The sequence below is a fragment of the Chiloscyllium plagiosum genome, chromosome 39 (genome assembly GCF_004010195.1).
Source record: "Chiloscyllium plagiosum isolate BGI_BamShark_2017 chromosome 39, ASM401019v2, whole genome shotgun sequence".
NCBI classification, from domain to species: domain Eukaryota; kingdom Metazoa; phylum Chordata; class Chondrichthyes; order Orectolobiformes; family Hemiscylliidae; genus Chiloscyllium; species Chiloscyllium plagiosum.
In genome coordinates this window covers 26981388-26998230 of record NC_057748.1, presented here as the reverse complement: position 1 = coordinate 26998230, position 16843 = coordinate 26981388, and the positions used below count along the sequence as shown (strand labels likewise).

General features: G+C 50.5%; 1 protein-coding gene across 13 annotated transcripts in view; it reads right to left on the bottom strand.

Moving 5' to 3' along the window:
- huwe1 (HECT, UBA and WWE domain containing E3 ubiquitin protein ligase 1) overlaps positions 1–16843 on the bottom strand; it is a 218386-nt gene that overhangs the window by 102789 nt on the left and 98754 nt on the right. For all 13 annotated transcript variants that reach the window (XM_043680060.1, XM_043680068.1, XM_043680065.1 and 10 more), the window contains 9 exons: positions 14829–15005; positions 13922–14167; positions 12395–12528; positions 9951–10063; positions 9007–9198; positions 4867–5083; positions 2477–2599; positions 1971–2205; positions 505–738 (listed from right to left, as the gene is read on the bottom strand). In XM_043680060.1, the coding sequence (XP_043535995.1) occupies positions 505–738; positions 1971–2205; positions 2477–2599; positions 4867–5083; positions 9007–9198; positions 9951–10063; positions 12395–12528; positions 13922–14167; positions 14829–15005 (1671 nt within the window). The remainder of the gene's footprint in view (positions 1–504; positions 739–1970; positions 2206–2476; positions 2600–4866; positions 5084–9006; positions 9199–9950; positions 10064–12394; positions 12529–13921; positions 14168–14828; positions 15006–16843) is intronic.

Genomic DNA, 16843 nt, shown 5'->3' with positions numbered 1-16843 from the left:
ATATTGTCTAGCTATCACCATTGTTAACAGCTAACCCGAGAATGCAACTTTAAAAAAAAAGGGTTTTGTGATTTACACATGAAAGAAGTGAAACTATCACTGTATTCTAACAGATGAAAGGCTTAACAGACAATCAATTTTTCAATGTATAATTTCAATGACATCACACTGCAAATGTTTGCTATAAATTCTGTGTTACGATCGAGCCCTCCACTACCACCTGATGAAGGAGCAGCGCTCCGAAAGCTAGTGTGCTTCCAATAAAACCTGTTGGACTATAACCTGGTGTTGTGAGATTTTTAACTTTACACAGACAAGGGGAGAGTATGCTAACCATACGTAAACAAACGGGTCACCCGAGGGTGGATTCAAACCTGGGTCTCTGGCACTGCGAGGCAGCAGTGCTAACCACTGAGGCATTGTGCTGCCCCATTTCCTTTCCCTCCCCCAATCCAACCAGTGCCAGAAGTAGTAAGTGCAGTCCATTCCCTATCCGGTGCTCACTTGCTGAAGCTGCTGCTGGTTCACTTGCGGCTCACGCCTTGGCGCCGTGCCTTCCTCCTGGGGCCCTTCCTCCTCTGTCCTGCTGCCCTCTTTATCCTTGGACAGGCGTTCCCGGATCACTGGCTCGCCCCGCAGGATGTGGCACAGGATTGCCAGCATCGACTCAGCCATGCGGCCGCCGTATACCTTCAGCGGCTTGCGGTTCCACAAGTTCCTGATGCAGTTGAAGGCCGCCTGGCAAAACAGTTCAGAGAACAGCGTGACGGAGGAACAAGCACAAGAGACAGTGAGGGGGCAGGCGCTAACAGAATGCGAGATACAGAGAGGGCCAAGACAGCACAAAGGTAGAGATGGAGGCATAAAGAGCGAAAGTGAGAGGCAGAAGCACAAGGAACAAGAGAGGGGGGAAGCACAAAGAGCAGGAGAAAGGGAGCAAGACAAAGTATATGCGGTGGGGTGGAGGGGTCAGGCAGAGAGATGGAGTACATACAGTGATCGACAATTGCCACATTCGGGCCTTATACAAGTGAGCCAGAAGTCTAGGGTTGGAGGGTTCGAGCTATAGGGAGAGGTTGTATAGGGCGGGGCTATTTTCCCTGCAGCGCTGGAGGCTAAGGGGTGACCTCATATAGGTTTACAAAATCATCAGGGACACGGATAGGGTGAACAGACAAGACCTTTGCCCCCTAGCGTAGGGGAGTCCAAAACCAGAGGGAATCGATTCGATTTATGGTGAGATGGGGAAAGATTTAAGAGACACCTCAGGGAAAACTTCTTTTATGTAGAGTGTGATGCATGAATGGAACGAGTTGCCAATGGTGGAGGCTGCTGCAATTGCAGCATTTAAAAGGCAACTGGATGGGGACATGAATAGGAAGGATTGAGGGGGATGTGGGCCAAATGCTGGTGTTTCCATGCTGTACTCTCTTTGACTCCATCAGTGGGACTGGATTAATTTAGGACATTTGGTCAGCCTGGACAAGTTGGACTGAAGGGTGTCCTTCTATGCTGTACATCTCTTTGACACTATGACTCCACGACTAACTGCAGGGTAGGGTATCACAAGCTTATATCCAGTCTCCTGTAGAGACGTGGGATTGAGGAGAAAGAGTTAGTGCAGTCCATTCAACTTGCCAAAAGCTGTTGTGGGCTTTTTCTTGAAAAAAAAAGATGGAAAGGAACCAGACGGGAAAGAAGGAAAATGAATGCGATGAGTTATGATCTGCAGCATGCTCCATGCAGGGTCTAAGTAAACAAATTCAACAGGAAATATTAAAAGCAGGGGTTAATTGGATAAGTATTTCAAGGGGAAAAGTGCTGGTAGGCTGTTCTGGGGGCCGGGGGAGGGGAATGAGACTAGTTGGATTGCTGCTTCAAAAAAGGACTAGCACAGACAAGATGGGTCTTCTCCTACCTTGTCCCACTGCAGGATTCTGCACCAACCCAAGGGGAGAGGTGAAGCTTACCTTCTGGGTAACCACCAGGAACCGCAGCGCGCTGAACTGCGGGATGCTCTGGCCTCCGGGTGGCTTGGCCGGCAACGAGTGCGGAGACTCCAGGACGGTCGTCGGATTCACCATCTTCTCCACCAGCATGAGCCAAGCATCAAGGAACTCGCCTGTGCCGTCCGGAAGCTCCGTGTGCTCCAGGCCTTCGGTGATCGGCACTTTCCCGCCCATCGAGAGTGCCCAGTTGAAGGTCCTGGCAGGAAGAGAGCGTGTTCAGAGCCTCTAGAGTCACGCACCCGGTCACAACAAGCACCGCACCCACCAATCACACTGAGTAGCCACTGAGTTTACTGTGGGCAAACAGGCAGGGGACGCTATTGCTCCCTGAAACACAGATTTACACTGGAGCGGACTCTCCTGCTCCTGCCAGACTCAGATGCTCACAAGGCCTCCAATTTTCAGTTTCAAATGACAGTCCCGACACTCAGTGAACTCAGCTGGCTTCCCCGCACAGGGTTACTCACTCAAACAGGGCGTCGTGTCCTCCAGAGCACAGGAATTTCTGCAGCATTAAGTGGTAAGGATATTTCCTCTCGTCAAACAGCATGGGCGACGTGAAGCCCACTGAACAAATGAAGAACGTCAACCTGACAGCACCGGATAAACAAGAGGAGAAACAAATTGAATCCTACGGCAGTGCGCACGGCTTAAGACACAGATTGTCAGTATGGGGCGAAAAGTCTCACAGCTAACTCAATAGGATTCTGAATAGTTGCAACCTCCTAGGATGTAGGGTTAGGAACTGGAGTCGGCCATTCGGCCCACTGAGCCTATACAACACAATCATGGCTGATCAAACGCTTCAATGCTTTTCGGTCATCCCACCCCTATAACCCATCAGTAGACAGAAATCTATCAACCAATCTCTTAGCATACTCAAAGACTGAGCTTCTGCAGCAATTTGGGGTAGAGGGCCGTTCCCATGGAGAACTAATTCTTGGAGTTAAATCATCTCGGACTTGAGACTAAAAATGTATTCAGCTGGCAATGGAAAAGATGGTTCTAGGTTCACAGGACCAACCCAAGGTGATTTCTCAGAGGCTTCCCTGACCCCAGCTACGAAGAAATCACAGTGGCTGTGGGTGCACTTCACCTGTGGTTCCTGGGTAGCACATAGTGATGACATACAATCAACTGAAGAGAAGGTGGCTGTAAAATGACACCCAGGGAGCAACAACCCTTCGGTGATTGGTAGTCGAGGTGGAAACCCCTCACCACCTTTCCTACGAAAGGAAAAGGCACGTGGATCAGCGCTCAAAATGCCAAAACATTCAAACAACATGGGCCAAAGTGGGATTAGCACGGACAACGATGGGCCGAAGGGCCTCTTCTGTGCTGCCTGGTTTTATCACAGTGCTTTATGCTCCACATCCCGCATCGAGCTTGGGATCTGTCAAAACGGTACCAGGGTGCCAAAGGAAGTTAATGCTATTGCTTTCCAAACCACTGGCTGGCATCGTCCCATTTTAACACCTCATGGTGAGCCCAGAGGAAGGATTGAAAGCATTTCATCGTGGTTTGCCAGGAAGAGAGAGTGGGGCGGTGATGGCTTCACCTGTGTTTTATTTAAAAGTGGGGTCGGGCAAACAGACAGGGGACGCAATGGCCTCTGAAACACAGATGATCATCGGTGCGCACTCTCCTGCTCCTTCAAATTGATAAAAAAACAAAACCGGCTTTTCACAAAACCAATAGCCAATGCTATCATGGCTATGTTTCTCTTCTGCAGCAGCAGTGATCGGGTCTCAGAGAGCAATCAGTTAGGCAAGGAAGCTCCACAAGGAATTAGAGGGGCCTCACTGCTACAAGAGACAGCCACTGTACAACCAGAGTGGGCAAAATCAATCATTTAACCCATAGAAGGCGTTGGGATTATAAAGCTAACGCCATCATCACTCAGTGCAAAAGTCCACCCGCCGAACCGAATTCCTTTAGGGAAGCAAATCTGACCCCCCCACCCTCACCTAGTCTGGGCCTACCCGTAACTCTGCTCCCCACCACACGAGGTAGGTTCTGAACCACCCTCTCAACTGAACCTGGCAAAACACCGTTTAATTCGGGATGGGAGGTAAATGTTGCCTGTATCATATGAACAAAAAACCAGAAAACAAAACCTATGCCCTGCTCTTTGCCCCAGACGAAGGAGGGCAATGACTACTTTCTGAACTCTGGAAGGAAATAGCTGGGAGAAGTGAGGGAAAGAAAAAAACTTGAAGTAGGGCACACGACAAGGTCGTCCATGAGAGAAGCGAAGAGATCCATCAAATCCCTACAGTGTGTATGCAGGCCTTTCAGCCCATCAAATCCACAACACCCCTCCAAACATCATCCTCCCCTCCCCCTCCCATCCTTGTAACCCTGCATTTCCCATGGCAAATCTGCCCAGCCTGCATGTCCCTGGACACTACGGCCAATCCACCCTAACCTGCACACCTTTGGATTATGGGAGGAAACCAGAGCACCTGCAGAAAATCCATACAGATACAGGGAGAATGTGCAAACTCCACACAGACAGACACTTGAGGGTGAAATTGAACCCAAGTCCCTGGCGCTGAGAGGCAGTAGTGCTAACCACTGAGCCTCTGCGCCATCCCCAATCATTCTCAAGGATGAGTCAAGTGCGGAACTGCCGACCATAAATTACAAGTAGTTTCCAGATCAACTCATCTTATATTGGGGGGGTGGGGGATTTTCAGTTTGAATGCTTGCTAGGTAGGGAGCTGCTCAGCCACAACCTCACTGAACAGGCTTGCCAAGGTGAGCGACCTTTCCCCATTCCACCCAACAAGATGTTGCCGTGTCCAAGCACAGAGTTCCAGCGACAGAAGGTGGAGGGCAGACCGGTGGAACCTACCTGAACCGGGGGGTCGGTGTGTACGGCGGTGGCTGCCATGACAGCCCTTTGGTCAGGAGCTTGGTGAGTGCGGATGCTGTCCCTCGTGCCGCCGGGGTGGGCGCGGTGGTGGTGCTGGCGGGGTGGTGACTCCTTCTCTGCCGCACGGGCGATCCGACGCACAGCTTGACCAACAAGCCAAAGAGCTCAGCCAGCGCCCTACCGAGCCGTGAGGACGCTGTGGGTTATAATAAAGTCCCAGTTAGAAGGTTATAGCCAGGAAGGGAAACAATCATTATAGAGAATGAAAACAATCCCCAGAGTGGCAGAGGTAAAGCTGCCACAGGCCCAAGGGTCTATGAGTCTGCTGGGCCGAGTGCTGGTAAATGGGTCTAGATCAGATTAGATTAGGATGTCTTATGCTTGGCGCCAGGCTGACTTGGACTCCCGCAGGACCTGATCCCAGGGGTCAAACAACCAGAGCCTTTAGGCTACTGGTGTTTCCCTCTTCCGTACCAAGTGAGCAGGGGAGTGGGGAATGACAGACAGAAAGAGAGGAAAACAAAGGGCGAGGAAAAGGGAGAGGAAAACAAAGGGCGAGGAAAAGGGAGAGGAAAACAAAGGGCGAGGAAAAGGGAGAGGAAAACAAAGGGCGAGGAAAAGGGAGAGGAAAACAAAGGGCGAGGAAAAGGGAGAGGAAAACAAAGGGCGAGGAAAAGGGAGAGGAAAACAAAGGGCGAGGAAAAGGGAGAGGAAAACAAAGGGCGAGGAAAAGGGAGAGGAAAACAAAGGGCGAGGAAAAGGGAGAGGAAAACAAAGGGCGAGGAAAAGGGAGAGGAAAACAAAGGGCGAGGAAAAGGGAGAGGAAAACAAAGGGCGAGGAAAAGGGAGAGGAAAACAAAGGGCGAGGAAAAGGGAGAGGAAAACAAAGGGCGAGGAAAAGGGAGAGGAAAACAAAGGGCGAGGAAAAGGGAGAGGAAAACAAAGGGCGAGGAAAAGGGAGAGGAAAACAAAGGGCGAGGAAAAGGGAGAGGAAAACAAAGGGCGAGGAAAAGGGAGAGGAAAACAAAGGGCGAGGAAAAGGGAGAGGAAAACAAAGGGCGAGGAAAAGGGAGAGGAAAACAAAGGGCGAGGAAAAGGGAGAGGAAAACAAAGGGCGAGGAAAAGGGAGAGGAAAACAAAGGGCGAGGAAAAGGGAGAGGAAAACAAAGGGCGAGGAAAAGGGAGAGGAAAACAAAGGGCGAGGAAAAGGGAGAGGAAAACAAAGGGCGAGGAAAAGGGAGAGGAAAACAAAGGGCGAGGAAAAGGGAGAGGAAAACAAAGGGCGAGGAAAAGGGAGAGGAAAACAAAGGGCGAGGAAAAGGGAGAGGAAAACAAAGGGCGAGGAAAAGGGAGAGGAAAACAAAGGGCGAGGAAAAGGGAGAGGAAAACAAAGGGCGAGGAAAAGGGAGAGGAAAACAAAGGGCGAGGAAAAGGGAGAGGAAAACAAAGGGCGAGGAAAAGGGAGAGGAAAACAAAGGGCGAGGAAAAGGGAGAGGAAAACAAAGGGCGAGGAAAAGGGAGAGGAAAACAAAGGGCGAGGAAAAGGGAGAGGAAAACAAAGGGCGAGGAAAAGGGAGAGGAAAACAAAGGGCGAGGAAAAGGGAGAGGAAAACAAAGGGCGAGGAAAAGGGAGAGGAAAACAAAGGGCGAGGAAAAGGGAGAGGAAAACAAAGGGCGAGGAAAAGGGAGAGGAAAACAAAGGGCGAGGAAAAGGGAGAGGAAAACAAAGGGCGAGGAAAAGGGAGAGGAAAACAAAGGGCGAGGAAAAGGGAGAGGAAAACAAAGGGCGAGGAAAAGGGAGAGGAAAACAAAGGGCGAGGAAAAGGGAGAGGAAAACAAAGGGCGAGGAAAAGGGAGAGGAAAACAAAGGGCGAGGAAAAGGGAGAGGAAAACAAAGGGCGAGGAAAAGGGAGAGGAAAACAAAGGGCGAGGAAAAGGGAGAGGAAAACAAAGGGCGAGGAAAAGGGAGAGGAAAACAAAGGGCGAGGAAAAGGGAGAGGAAAACAAAGGGCGAGGAAAAGGGAGAGGAAAACAAAGGGCGAGGAAAAGGGAGAGGAAAACAAAGGGCGAGGAAAAGGGAGAGGAAAACAAAGGGCGAGGAAAAGGGAGAGGAAAACAAAGGGCGAGGAAAAGGGAGAGGAAAACAAAGGGCGAGGAAAAGGGAGAGGAAAACAAAGGGCGAGGAAAAGGGAGAGGAAAACAAAGGGCGAGGAAAAGGGAGAGGAAAACAAAGGGCGAGGAAAAGGGAGAGGAAAACAAAGGGCGAGGAAAAGGGAGAGGAAAACAAAGGGCGAGGAAAAGGGAGAGGAAAACAAAGGGCGAGGAAAAGGGAGAGGAAAACAAAGGGCGAGGAAAAGGGAGAGGAAAACAAAGGGCGAGGAAAAGGGAGAGGAAAACAAAGGGCGAGGAAAAGGGAGAGGAAAACAAAGGGCGAGGAAAAGGGAGAGGAAAACAAAGGGCGAGGAAAAGGGAGAGGAAAACAAAGGGCGAGGAAAAGGGAGAGGAAAACAAAGGGCGAGGAAAAGGGAGAGGAAAACAAAGGGCGAGGAAAAGGGAGAGGAAAACAAAGGGCGAGGAAAAGGGAGAGGAAAACAAAGGGCGAGGAAAAGGGAGAGGAAAACAAAGGGCGAGGAAAAGGGAGAGGAAAACAAAGGGCGAGGAAAAGGGAGAGGAAAACAAAGGGCGAGGAAAAGGGAGAGGAAAACAAAGGGCGAGGAAAAGGGAGAGGAAAACAAAGGGCGAGGAAAAGGGAGAGGAAAACAAAGGGCGAGGAAAAGGGAGAGGAAAACAAAGGGCGAGGAAAAGGGAGAGGAAAACAAAGGGCGAGGAAAAGGGAGAGGAAAACAAAGGGCGAGGAAAAGGGAGAGGAAAACAAAGGGCGAGGAAAAGGGAGAGGAAAACAAAGGGCGAGGAAAAGGGAGAGGAAAACAAAGGGCGAGGAAAAGGGAGAGGAAAACAAAGGGCGAGGAAAAGGGAGAGGAAAACAAAGGGCGAGGAAAAGGGAGAGGAAAACAAAGGGCGAGGAAAAGGGAGAGGAAAACAAAGGGCGAGGAAAAGGGAGAGGAAAACAAAGGGCGAGGAAAAGGGAGAGGAAAACAAAGGGCGAGGAAAAGGGAGAGGAAAACAAAGGGCGAGGAAAAGGGAGAGGAAAACAAAGGGCGAGGAAAAGGGAGAGGAAAACAAAGGGCGAGGAAAAGGGAGAGGAAAACAAAGGGCGAGGAAAAGGGAGAGGAAAACAAAGGGCGAGGAAAAAGAGAAAGAGAGACAGAGAGAGAGAGGGAGAGACTGACAGACAGAGAGACAAAGAAAACAAAGAGAGAAAAAAGACAGAGACATGGGGAGGAATGGAGGGAGAAAGGGATGGCAGCGATTGGGAGTGAGAGATGCCTTTGTGGGGGTGTGGGGGATGGCTGTGAGAAAGAGAGAGACAGAACCAGACTGGAGGGGGACCCAAGAGATGGGGAAGTCTAACCAGTGTTTGACCATTGAGCGCCTCCAGTGTCGCTCTGGAACAGCCCCAACAGGATGTACAATGAGCGACAGCAGTGTGTTCACCTTCATTAGGTGGTGTTGGTACCAGACTGGAGGGGGACCCAAGAGATGGGGAAGTCTAACCAGTGTTTGACCATTGAGCGCCTCCAGTGTCGCTCTGGAACAGCCCCAACAGGATGTACAATGAGCGACAGCAGTGTGTTCACCTTCATTAGGTGGTGTTGGTGAAATAGCTACACAGTGGCCATGTCGGAGGGTGTATGACAGGGCCTGCCAGCATTCATAGCTGCTTCACCCACTAACGCTGGATCAATTGATTAGATTACTTACATTGTGGAAACAGGCCCTTCGGCCCAACCAGTCCACAGCAGCCCGCCGAAGCACAACCCACCCAAACCCATTCCCCTACTTTTACCCCTTCACCTAACACTACGGGCAATTTCCCTTGGCCAATTCACCTAACCTGCACATTTTTGGACTGTGGGAGGAGACCGGAGCAAGCCCACAGAGACACGGGAAGAATATGCAAAATTGAACCCGGGTCTCTGGTGCTGTGAGGCAGCAGTGCTAACCATTGCGCCACTGTGCCACCCACAATTCTGGCACAATTCATTGGAAACGACTCACCCGAGAGCAAGGGTTTGATCTGCTTGATCCGTGCAGCCATGGCTGGTGTGATCTTGGACTTCCCTTTGGCGTCGGAGGTGCTGGGCTCGTCTGTTTCCATCGGTGCGAGAGTGTCCCCATCCAGGCTAATCCCCTCCAAAAGCCCCTGAGCTGATGCTTCAACAGTGCTGCTCGCGGCATCCATTTCCGCTTCTGAAAGGTCCAACAAGAACATGAGACATTTTGGAGGTTGTGGGGGGGGGGGGGGGGGGGGGGGGGAAAGAGGTTGGAGCAGGGAAATGGGGGGTTTAAACAGAAAGCAAATGTGGGCGGACGAATGGTGTCAGGAAACCTTTGATTTCTTCGTGAGCAGGAGTTGGGCCTCCACAATGTCTGAGATCATATGAAACAAAACAGGCCTCTGAAATGTGACTGACGTCCCAGTGGCCACAGACGGTACATTAGATCTGAATCAGGGTTCTGCTGACACCAAGTTCCATTCGGATGTCACCCCAGGTCCACTGCACCAGCCCTGGCCCTCAACCGTGCACCACCTACATTTTAAAATCCCCTCCATAACCTGCGTCCCTCCCGCTATCCGTAAGCCTCGCCATTTCACAGATTCTCAGCGTCGCTCCAATCCTGGTCTTCCCCCAATTTAAAAAAGAAATTGCTCCAGCACTGGTGACTGCGCCTTCAGCTCCAAGGTCTACGATTCACAACCCAGCCCGTGCTCCGAACCCCTCGTTAAAGATTTCAGTGAAAGCCATCTCTTTAATTCACCACCCCTGCCAACCTCCTTCAAGTTAATATCCAGCGCTGGGATTGAGTTTGCAGCGTTTTGTCCTCCTCATAGCTCCTGACGGGGGCCAAGCATCAATGATTGTTTAACACATGTTGAAAAGGTGCTGCATGAATGAGAGGTGGTGTTGCTGTCGACTGGCATGACCGTGCAAAGAGCTCACCTGTGCGCTTCGCTCCGGTGGAGGTACCTGGTGTGGCAGCAGTGGCAAGCTTGTCCTCCTTTGGTACCAGTTTCTGCATGTCGGCCTGGCCAAACTCGCAGCCAGCTGGAAGACTGAAACCAAACAAAGACGGTTAGCCACCCACACGTACCTTCGAGCCGCACGTCACAAGCTCACTCGGGGCTTTCAAACCTTGCAATGCTAACTCCTCCCTCCCCCGTCTAAAATCTCGCTGCTGCTGGAAATCAGCTTTTTCAGAGTCGGAAAGTGTGCAGCAGGTCAGGCAGCATCTGAGGAAGACAGTCGACGTTTCAGGCGCAAGTCCTTCATCAGGAATGTGCCCGAAATGGCGATTCTCTTGCTGCTTGGATGCTGCCTGACCTGCTGTGCTTCTGCAGCGCTACATTTTTCACAACTCTGATCTGCAGTCCTCACTTTCCCGCAGTCAACTTTTTCAGGCAACATACAGGAAAGGGGTACAAGGAGTAGGCCTTTGAGCCAGCTCCACCACTCAATACCATCATGGCTGATGCCATTTATCCACCCCATTAGTGATCAGAATCACAGAATGCCTTACACTAGACGGTCAGCCTGGCCTTGTCAAGGGCAGGTCATGTCTGAGAAATTTGATTGAGTCCTTTAATGAGGTAGCAGAGACAGTGAACGAGGACAGTGCTGTGGATGCCGTATATTCGGACTTTCAGAAAACATTTGATACCTTGCGACATGGCAGGTTGGTTAGTCAGTTAGAAATATTTGGGATTGATGGGTCCTTGACATCATGGATCAGACAGTGGCTAAAAGGTAGGAAATGGGAGTAGGTACAGACAGGGCATTTCTCAGATTGGAGAGACATTCAAAGTGAAGTTCCCCAGGGATCGATGTTAGGACCCTTGCTTTTTCTGATTTATATAAGCGATTTGGAACTGGGCATTGAAGACAAAATCTGTAAATTTGCAGATGACGCAAAGCTAGGGAGAACAGTGAATTGGAGGGTGACACTGAGCAACCTCCGAGACATTGACAAGCTGGCCAAACGGACAGACACCTGGAAGATGAAATTCAGTGCAGAGAAATGGGAGATGATACATTGCGGTAGACGAAACCCAGCACAACAATACAGGCTCAATGGTACAACTCTGAGGGGAGTACAGGGGCAGAGGGTCTTTGAGGGTCACGTAAATCATTCTCTGAAGGTGGCCAGGCAAGTTGAAGCAGTGTATAGAATCCTTGGGTTTAGAGACATAGAGCATAAAAGCAAGGGAGTGATGCTACACCCCTACAAATCGTTGCCAGACCACATTTGGAGTACTATGTCTAATTCTGGGCTCTTAAGGATATTGGAGTCGTGGAGGGAGTCCAAAGGAAGTTTATTAGAATGATGTCAGGAATGAGGGATTTTTGAAACGTTGGAGAAACTTTTGAAGGAGAGAACATTACGAAGTGATCTTATTGAAGTGTTCAAAATTAAGAACAATTTTGATAGGGTGAAAAAGGACATTCTGTTTTCAATAGTTGATAAATCAGCAACTAGCGGTTCCAATTTCAAGACGGTCAGTGAGACAGCTAGGAGATGAGGAGAAATCTCTTTATTCTGTGTTGTCAGGAATTGGAATGCGCTGCCTGGGAGTGGCAGAGGCGGGATTCAACAGGAGGCTTCAAAACAGAGCTGGACATATATTTGAAAGGATTCAGAGGGTTATGGAGATACAGCTGGAGAACAGGACGAGCTGAGGAGCTCTCTCGGAAGCTGCTACAGACACAACGGACCTTTTGCTATGATGCTCCGAATGCCTGAACCGAACCTGCCTCCACCACCTTTCCACACAGAGCATTCCAAGCCCTGACTGCTTGCTCCCTGGAAAAGATTTTTCTCACTTCACCTACTTCTGTTCCAAAATACTAAAAACTGTGCCCCTCTGGTTCTGGATTTGCTTAGCAGAGGAAAAGTTTCTTCCGATCCAGTCTGTCAGATCTCTCGCAGTTCCAATACCCCCATCAAATCTCCCCTTCGCCTTCTCTTGCACAAGGAAACCAGCCCCAGTTTCGACTGTCTTTCTTCATGACTGAAGTGGTTCATACATAACACCGTGCTTGTAAACAGGTGCAGTAACTGCAACCTCAAACAGCTCCAAAATGAAGCAAACTGCCGATATATATATGCAGCAGCCAGGAGTGGGAATGTTTTGGCCCAATCTCCAATGTGACAAGAGAGAGTTCCACCCTTAACTTCACACATTGCTCGCTTCCTGCACTTGGGGTCCAGTCTCTCCTACTTAATGTTGGGTCAATTCCAGGAAGATTTTTAAAATCTGTCATTTACCCTCAGAGATCAGGGCTCAATGTCCTGAATGACTGCACAAACCATGGTCCTCCAGCGCTTCCAAAGATTTGAATGCCAGGAGATTCTCTTCTTATTCCTTCCGCGTTCCCATGGGACTCACCTGTTTGGGGTACAGAGGGACAGGAGCACAGTGCTCTCCCACACCAGCGAGCAGTACAGTTGGCTCAGCTTGTTCAGGACGTTCAGGCCTAGCTGAGAGCCCCATTGGTTGACAGATATCGAACGGATTTCACTCTGAAAGAACAGAGTCAGGACGTGAGAGCGCAACCTACTTTCCAACACCACATGGGTTTACTAACAGGTGAGCCTATCCACACATACACATTCTCAAGCAAACGTAATTATCAGATGCTCCTTACATGTTCAAGAGCTGGAAGGTTCTCACATTTATAAACCATACCCTGAATGTGGCAAAATGCCCCAGGAGCAGAGTTCTTCAGAGTCAGAGTCAATCTTACAGTGTCACAGTCAGAGCCTCCAAACAGCATCCCATCCAGATACCCCCTCCCCAACCTCTATCCCTGCAATTTCCACAGCTAATCCAGCTAGACTACACATCCCTGGACACTATGGGGCAATTTAGCACGGCCAATCCACCCTTACCTGCACATCCTTGGGCACTAAGGGGACAATTTAGCACGGCCAATCCACCCTAACCTGCACATCATGGGTAATTTAGCATGGGCCATCCACCTAACTGCATACCTTTAGACTGTGGGAGGAAACCATAGCACCCAGAATAAACCTATGCAGTTAGAGGGAGAGTTCCACGCAGACAGAAAGATACCCGAGGGTGGAATTAAACCCTGGTCCCTAGCACCGAGAGGCAGCAGTGCTAACTACTGAGCCAACCATGCCTCCCCCACAGTCTGAGCTACATAAGGGGAGAAAGTGAGGTCTGCAGATGCTGGAGATCAAAGTTGAAACTTTATTGCTGGAACTAAAATTAGAGGAAACACAGCTTGCAGAGCAGTGGGTTTCCCTCTCTCACTGCACACCCCAGGTCATCTCCTCTGCACAGAAGCTCTTCAGCCATATTCTGAAGCAGACTCGTTACCACAGCCATGTCTCCTTTCTCAGCACCTGCCTACGGAACCGACTGATCCCCCATGGACTCCAGATCACCTTCCGACCAACACAATTTGGACCCAACCAGGACTACCAGTACCTGCAACAAATCCGCAGCCTCCAGCAACGGACCTCCCTCCGGATCCTCCACTCCACGCTTGCAGCCATGCGCCGGTACCTACATTCCCTGCAACTCGACCTACCCCAGCTCAGGACAACTCTCTCACAGAGATTCCTGAAGAAGGGCCTGTGCCCGAAACGTCGAATCTCCTGTTCCCTGGATGCTGCCTGACCTGCTGTGCTGTTCCAGCAATAAAGTTTCAACTACATAAGGGGACCCCAGTCTAATTTAAAGGCACAGCTTGAAAGCAAACCAGCTGGCAGAGAGACAAGGAGGAGCGGGCACAGGCGCAATACAATCAGCAATCACACGCTAGGGAGGGTGAGTGAGTGCGCGCGCGCAAACAGACAATGGATCTCGCAGGCTGGTCAGCTTCCAGGTGGGTGAACTTTGACCTCACCTCCCTTCAACCGACGAGCAGAGATTTTTGACTCTCACCTGACCCACTCTGCAGGTGTGCACAAACATCATGATGTAAGCGTGTGCTGCAGTGAGAGCGTGCAGCAGCGGTGTGGCCTGGGCCGAGAGTGTGGCATCGACCACATTGCCAGCGTTTGCCAGCTCCCGTAGGAGGACAGAGCCACCAGGGGTGTCAATGGGTCGGTGCAGGGGCTCCAACGATGACAGTATGGTGTCCAGTTGAACGAGACCTTCCTGCAGCACCTTCAACTCGTGCGACAGTGTCTGCAGGAAGACGATGGGAAAAAGATGGATTAGCTTCGGATCATGTTCCAGACGCTGATGTGCAGCACAAAACAAACTCATTATGCATCTCCTTCAAGAGAGAACCTTACATTACCAAATCAGACAGACTCATGCCTTTCAATAACAATGAAAAATGGTATTATGATATTAGAGGTAATGAAAGCTTTAGTAAATGGGGGGGGGGGGGGGGGGGGGGGGGGGGAGAGGAGGAGGCACACAGACCGGCAGAAAGACAGACACACAGACCGGCAGAAAGACAGACACACAGACCGGCAGAAAGACAGACACACAGACCGGCAGAAAGACAGACACACAGACCGGCAGAAAGACAGACACACAGACCGGCAGAAAGACAGACACACAGACACACACAGAGCGGCAGAGCGAAACAGCGAGAGACACACACACAGACCGGCAGAGCGAAACAGCGAGAGACACACACAGACCAGCAGAGAGAAACAGCGAGAGAGACACACACAGAGCGGCAGAGAGAAAAACACACACACACACACAGCGGCAGAGAGAAACACACACACACATACACACAGACCGGCAGACAGAAACAGAGAGACGCACACACACAGACCAGCAGAGAGAAAGAGCGAGAGAGACACAGGCAAAGTGATCTCTTGACACCCACCAGAATGGATTTGCACACTCCTGCAACAGCCTGGCATGCTGCAGATGTGGGGAAATCGATGGGAAGATTCGGCAGCCCCAGGATGCAGACGAGAGGCTGCAGCCCCTTCTGGGTCACAAACTCCTGACAGTGGTCATCGGTTGTATTGTTGCTCAGGATCGATTCAACAAACTTCATCTTGTGGAACGGGAAAGAGAGATAGAATGTTTAGTGGAGACTGGGTTTGAGGGGATGGTATAAAGAGACAGGCTTAGTTAGAATTCAACAGAGCACATCTGCAACATGCGCACGAAGGTTTGGTTTCCAAGTTTAAGGAAAAATAACAGTACAGTTGAGGTGATTCAGTGGAAGTTAATCTCTGGGAGGAGCAGCTTGGCCTTTGAAGAAAGGCTGAATAAACTGGGCCAACATCCTCGGAGGTTAGAAGACCCGAGAGACCTCACTCAAACAAACAAAGATGCTGAAGGGGTTCGGACGGTGTGGAGGCTGAGAGATGGTTGAAGAATCTAAAACACTTGGGAAGACTTTCAGAATAACGGGACGCTTAGAACGGAGATGAGGAGAAGTAACTTCAGCGAGAGGGCTGAGAATGTTTGGAATCCAGCACACAAGGGGGTCGTGGCTGCTTCATCATTGAGGCTGGGACACAGAGGTTGTTTTTGGTCTCTCAGGAGACAGGGTGAGGCAGGCAAGTGGACCTGAAGCCGCAGACCACCCACGTTCACGGTGAATGGCAGAGCAGGCTCGATGGGCCGAACGGTCCACTCCGGCACGCTCTTATCAATAGGTTCAGATCACCTGAAATGGGAGGAAGCTCAACTCGGGCAGAAACACTACAAGAAACACAGCCCGGCTGATTACCATGCTGCCAATTTCCACGGAAGACCTTGGACCAAACCTGGCAATTTGCCACAAGCTAGCTCGGTTAGTGAACCACAGAGCGAGACGGTCCCTGGTTCAACCACTGGCATATGCTGTGCAACACGTCTCACCCAGAGTAGGGCTGCAGCTACACCAGACCCTGGGATATTAGGCAGGGGAAGGGTAGGGAATGAAGAGCAAAGACGGGGGAAAACTCGAGACAGGATTGCATTCTGTGTGGGACAAACATGGAGGCTGGAACTTTCCATTGGAGCATGAATCTCAAAAGTAACCAATCGCAAGAAGCTTTTTTTTTATTTCCATCACAGGAAGGAACTACTGTCCACCATCAGCTGCCTCTTGAAAGAGCAGTAGTGAACTGCTCTCTAGCACTGCTGCAGTCTGTGTGGTGTAGGGACAGCTGCAGGACCATAAGGGAGAGGGATTCCAGGATTCTGACGCAGCGACACAGCGAAGGAACGCCCAATATTGAACAAAGTCAGGATGACAAGTGCTTTGGAGGGGAGTGTGCACTTGATGCCAGTGTGTCTGCTGCTGGAGGGTATAAACCGTGGGTTCGGAAGGTGCTGCCGGTGAAGCCTGGGTCAGCTGCTGAAGTGCATCTTCTAGATAGTAGATATTGACCAATCTTTTGCTACATTTCCCTTCAATGGGATTAGGAAACACAAGTTGCATACAGACAGAAATCAATAACCAGTCAGCACAGAAGCTGCACTAATCATAAATTCGGATCCATTTAGAGTGCGCAATAAATACTAGCTTGGTCAACAACATCCACAGTCTGTGAAACGACAGCAATTCTGTGGTACAGTACTGGTGGGGACAGATCTGTCCCTGTATAACACTGGGGTACAGTACTGGTGTGCACAGATCTGTCACTGTGTAACACTGGGGTACAGAACTGGTGGGGACAGGTCTGTCGCTGTATAACACTGGGGTACAGTACTGGTGGGGACAGATCTGTCACTGTGTAACACTGGGGTACAGTACTGGCGGGGACAGGTCTGTCGCTGTGTAACACTGGGGTACAGTACTGGCGGGGACAGGTCTGTCGCTGTATAACACTGGGGTACAGTACTGGTGGGGACAGGTCTGTCCCTGTATAACACTGGGGTACAGTACCGGTGGGGACA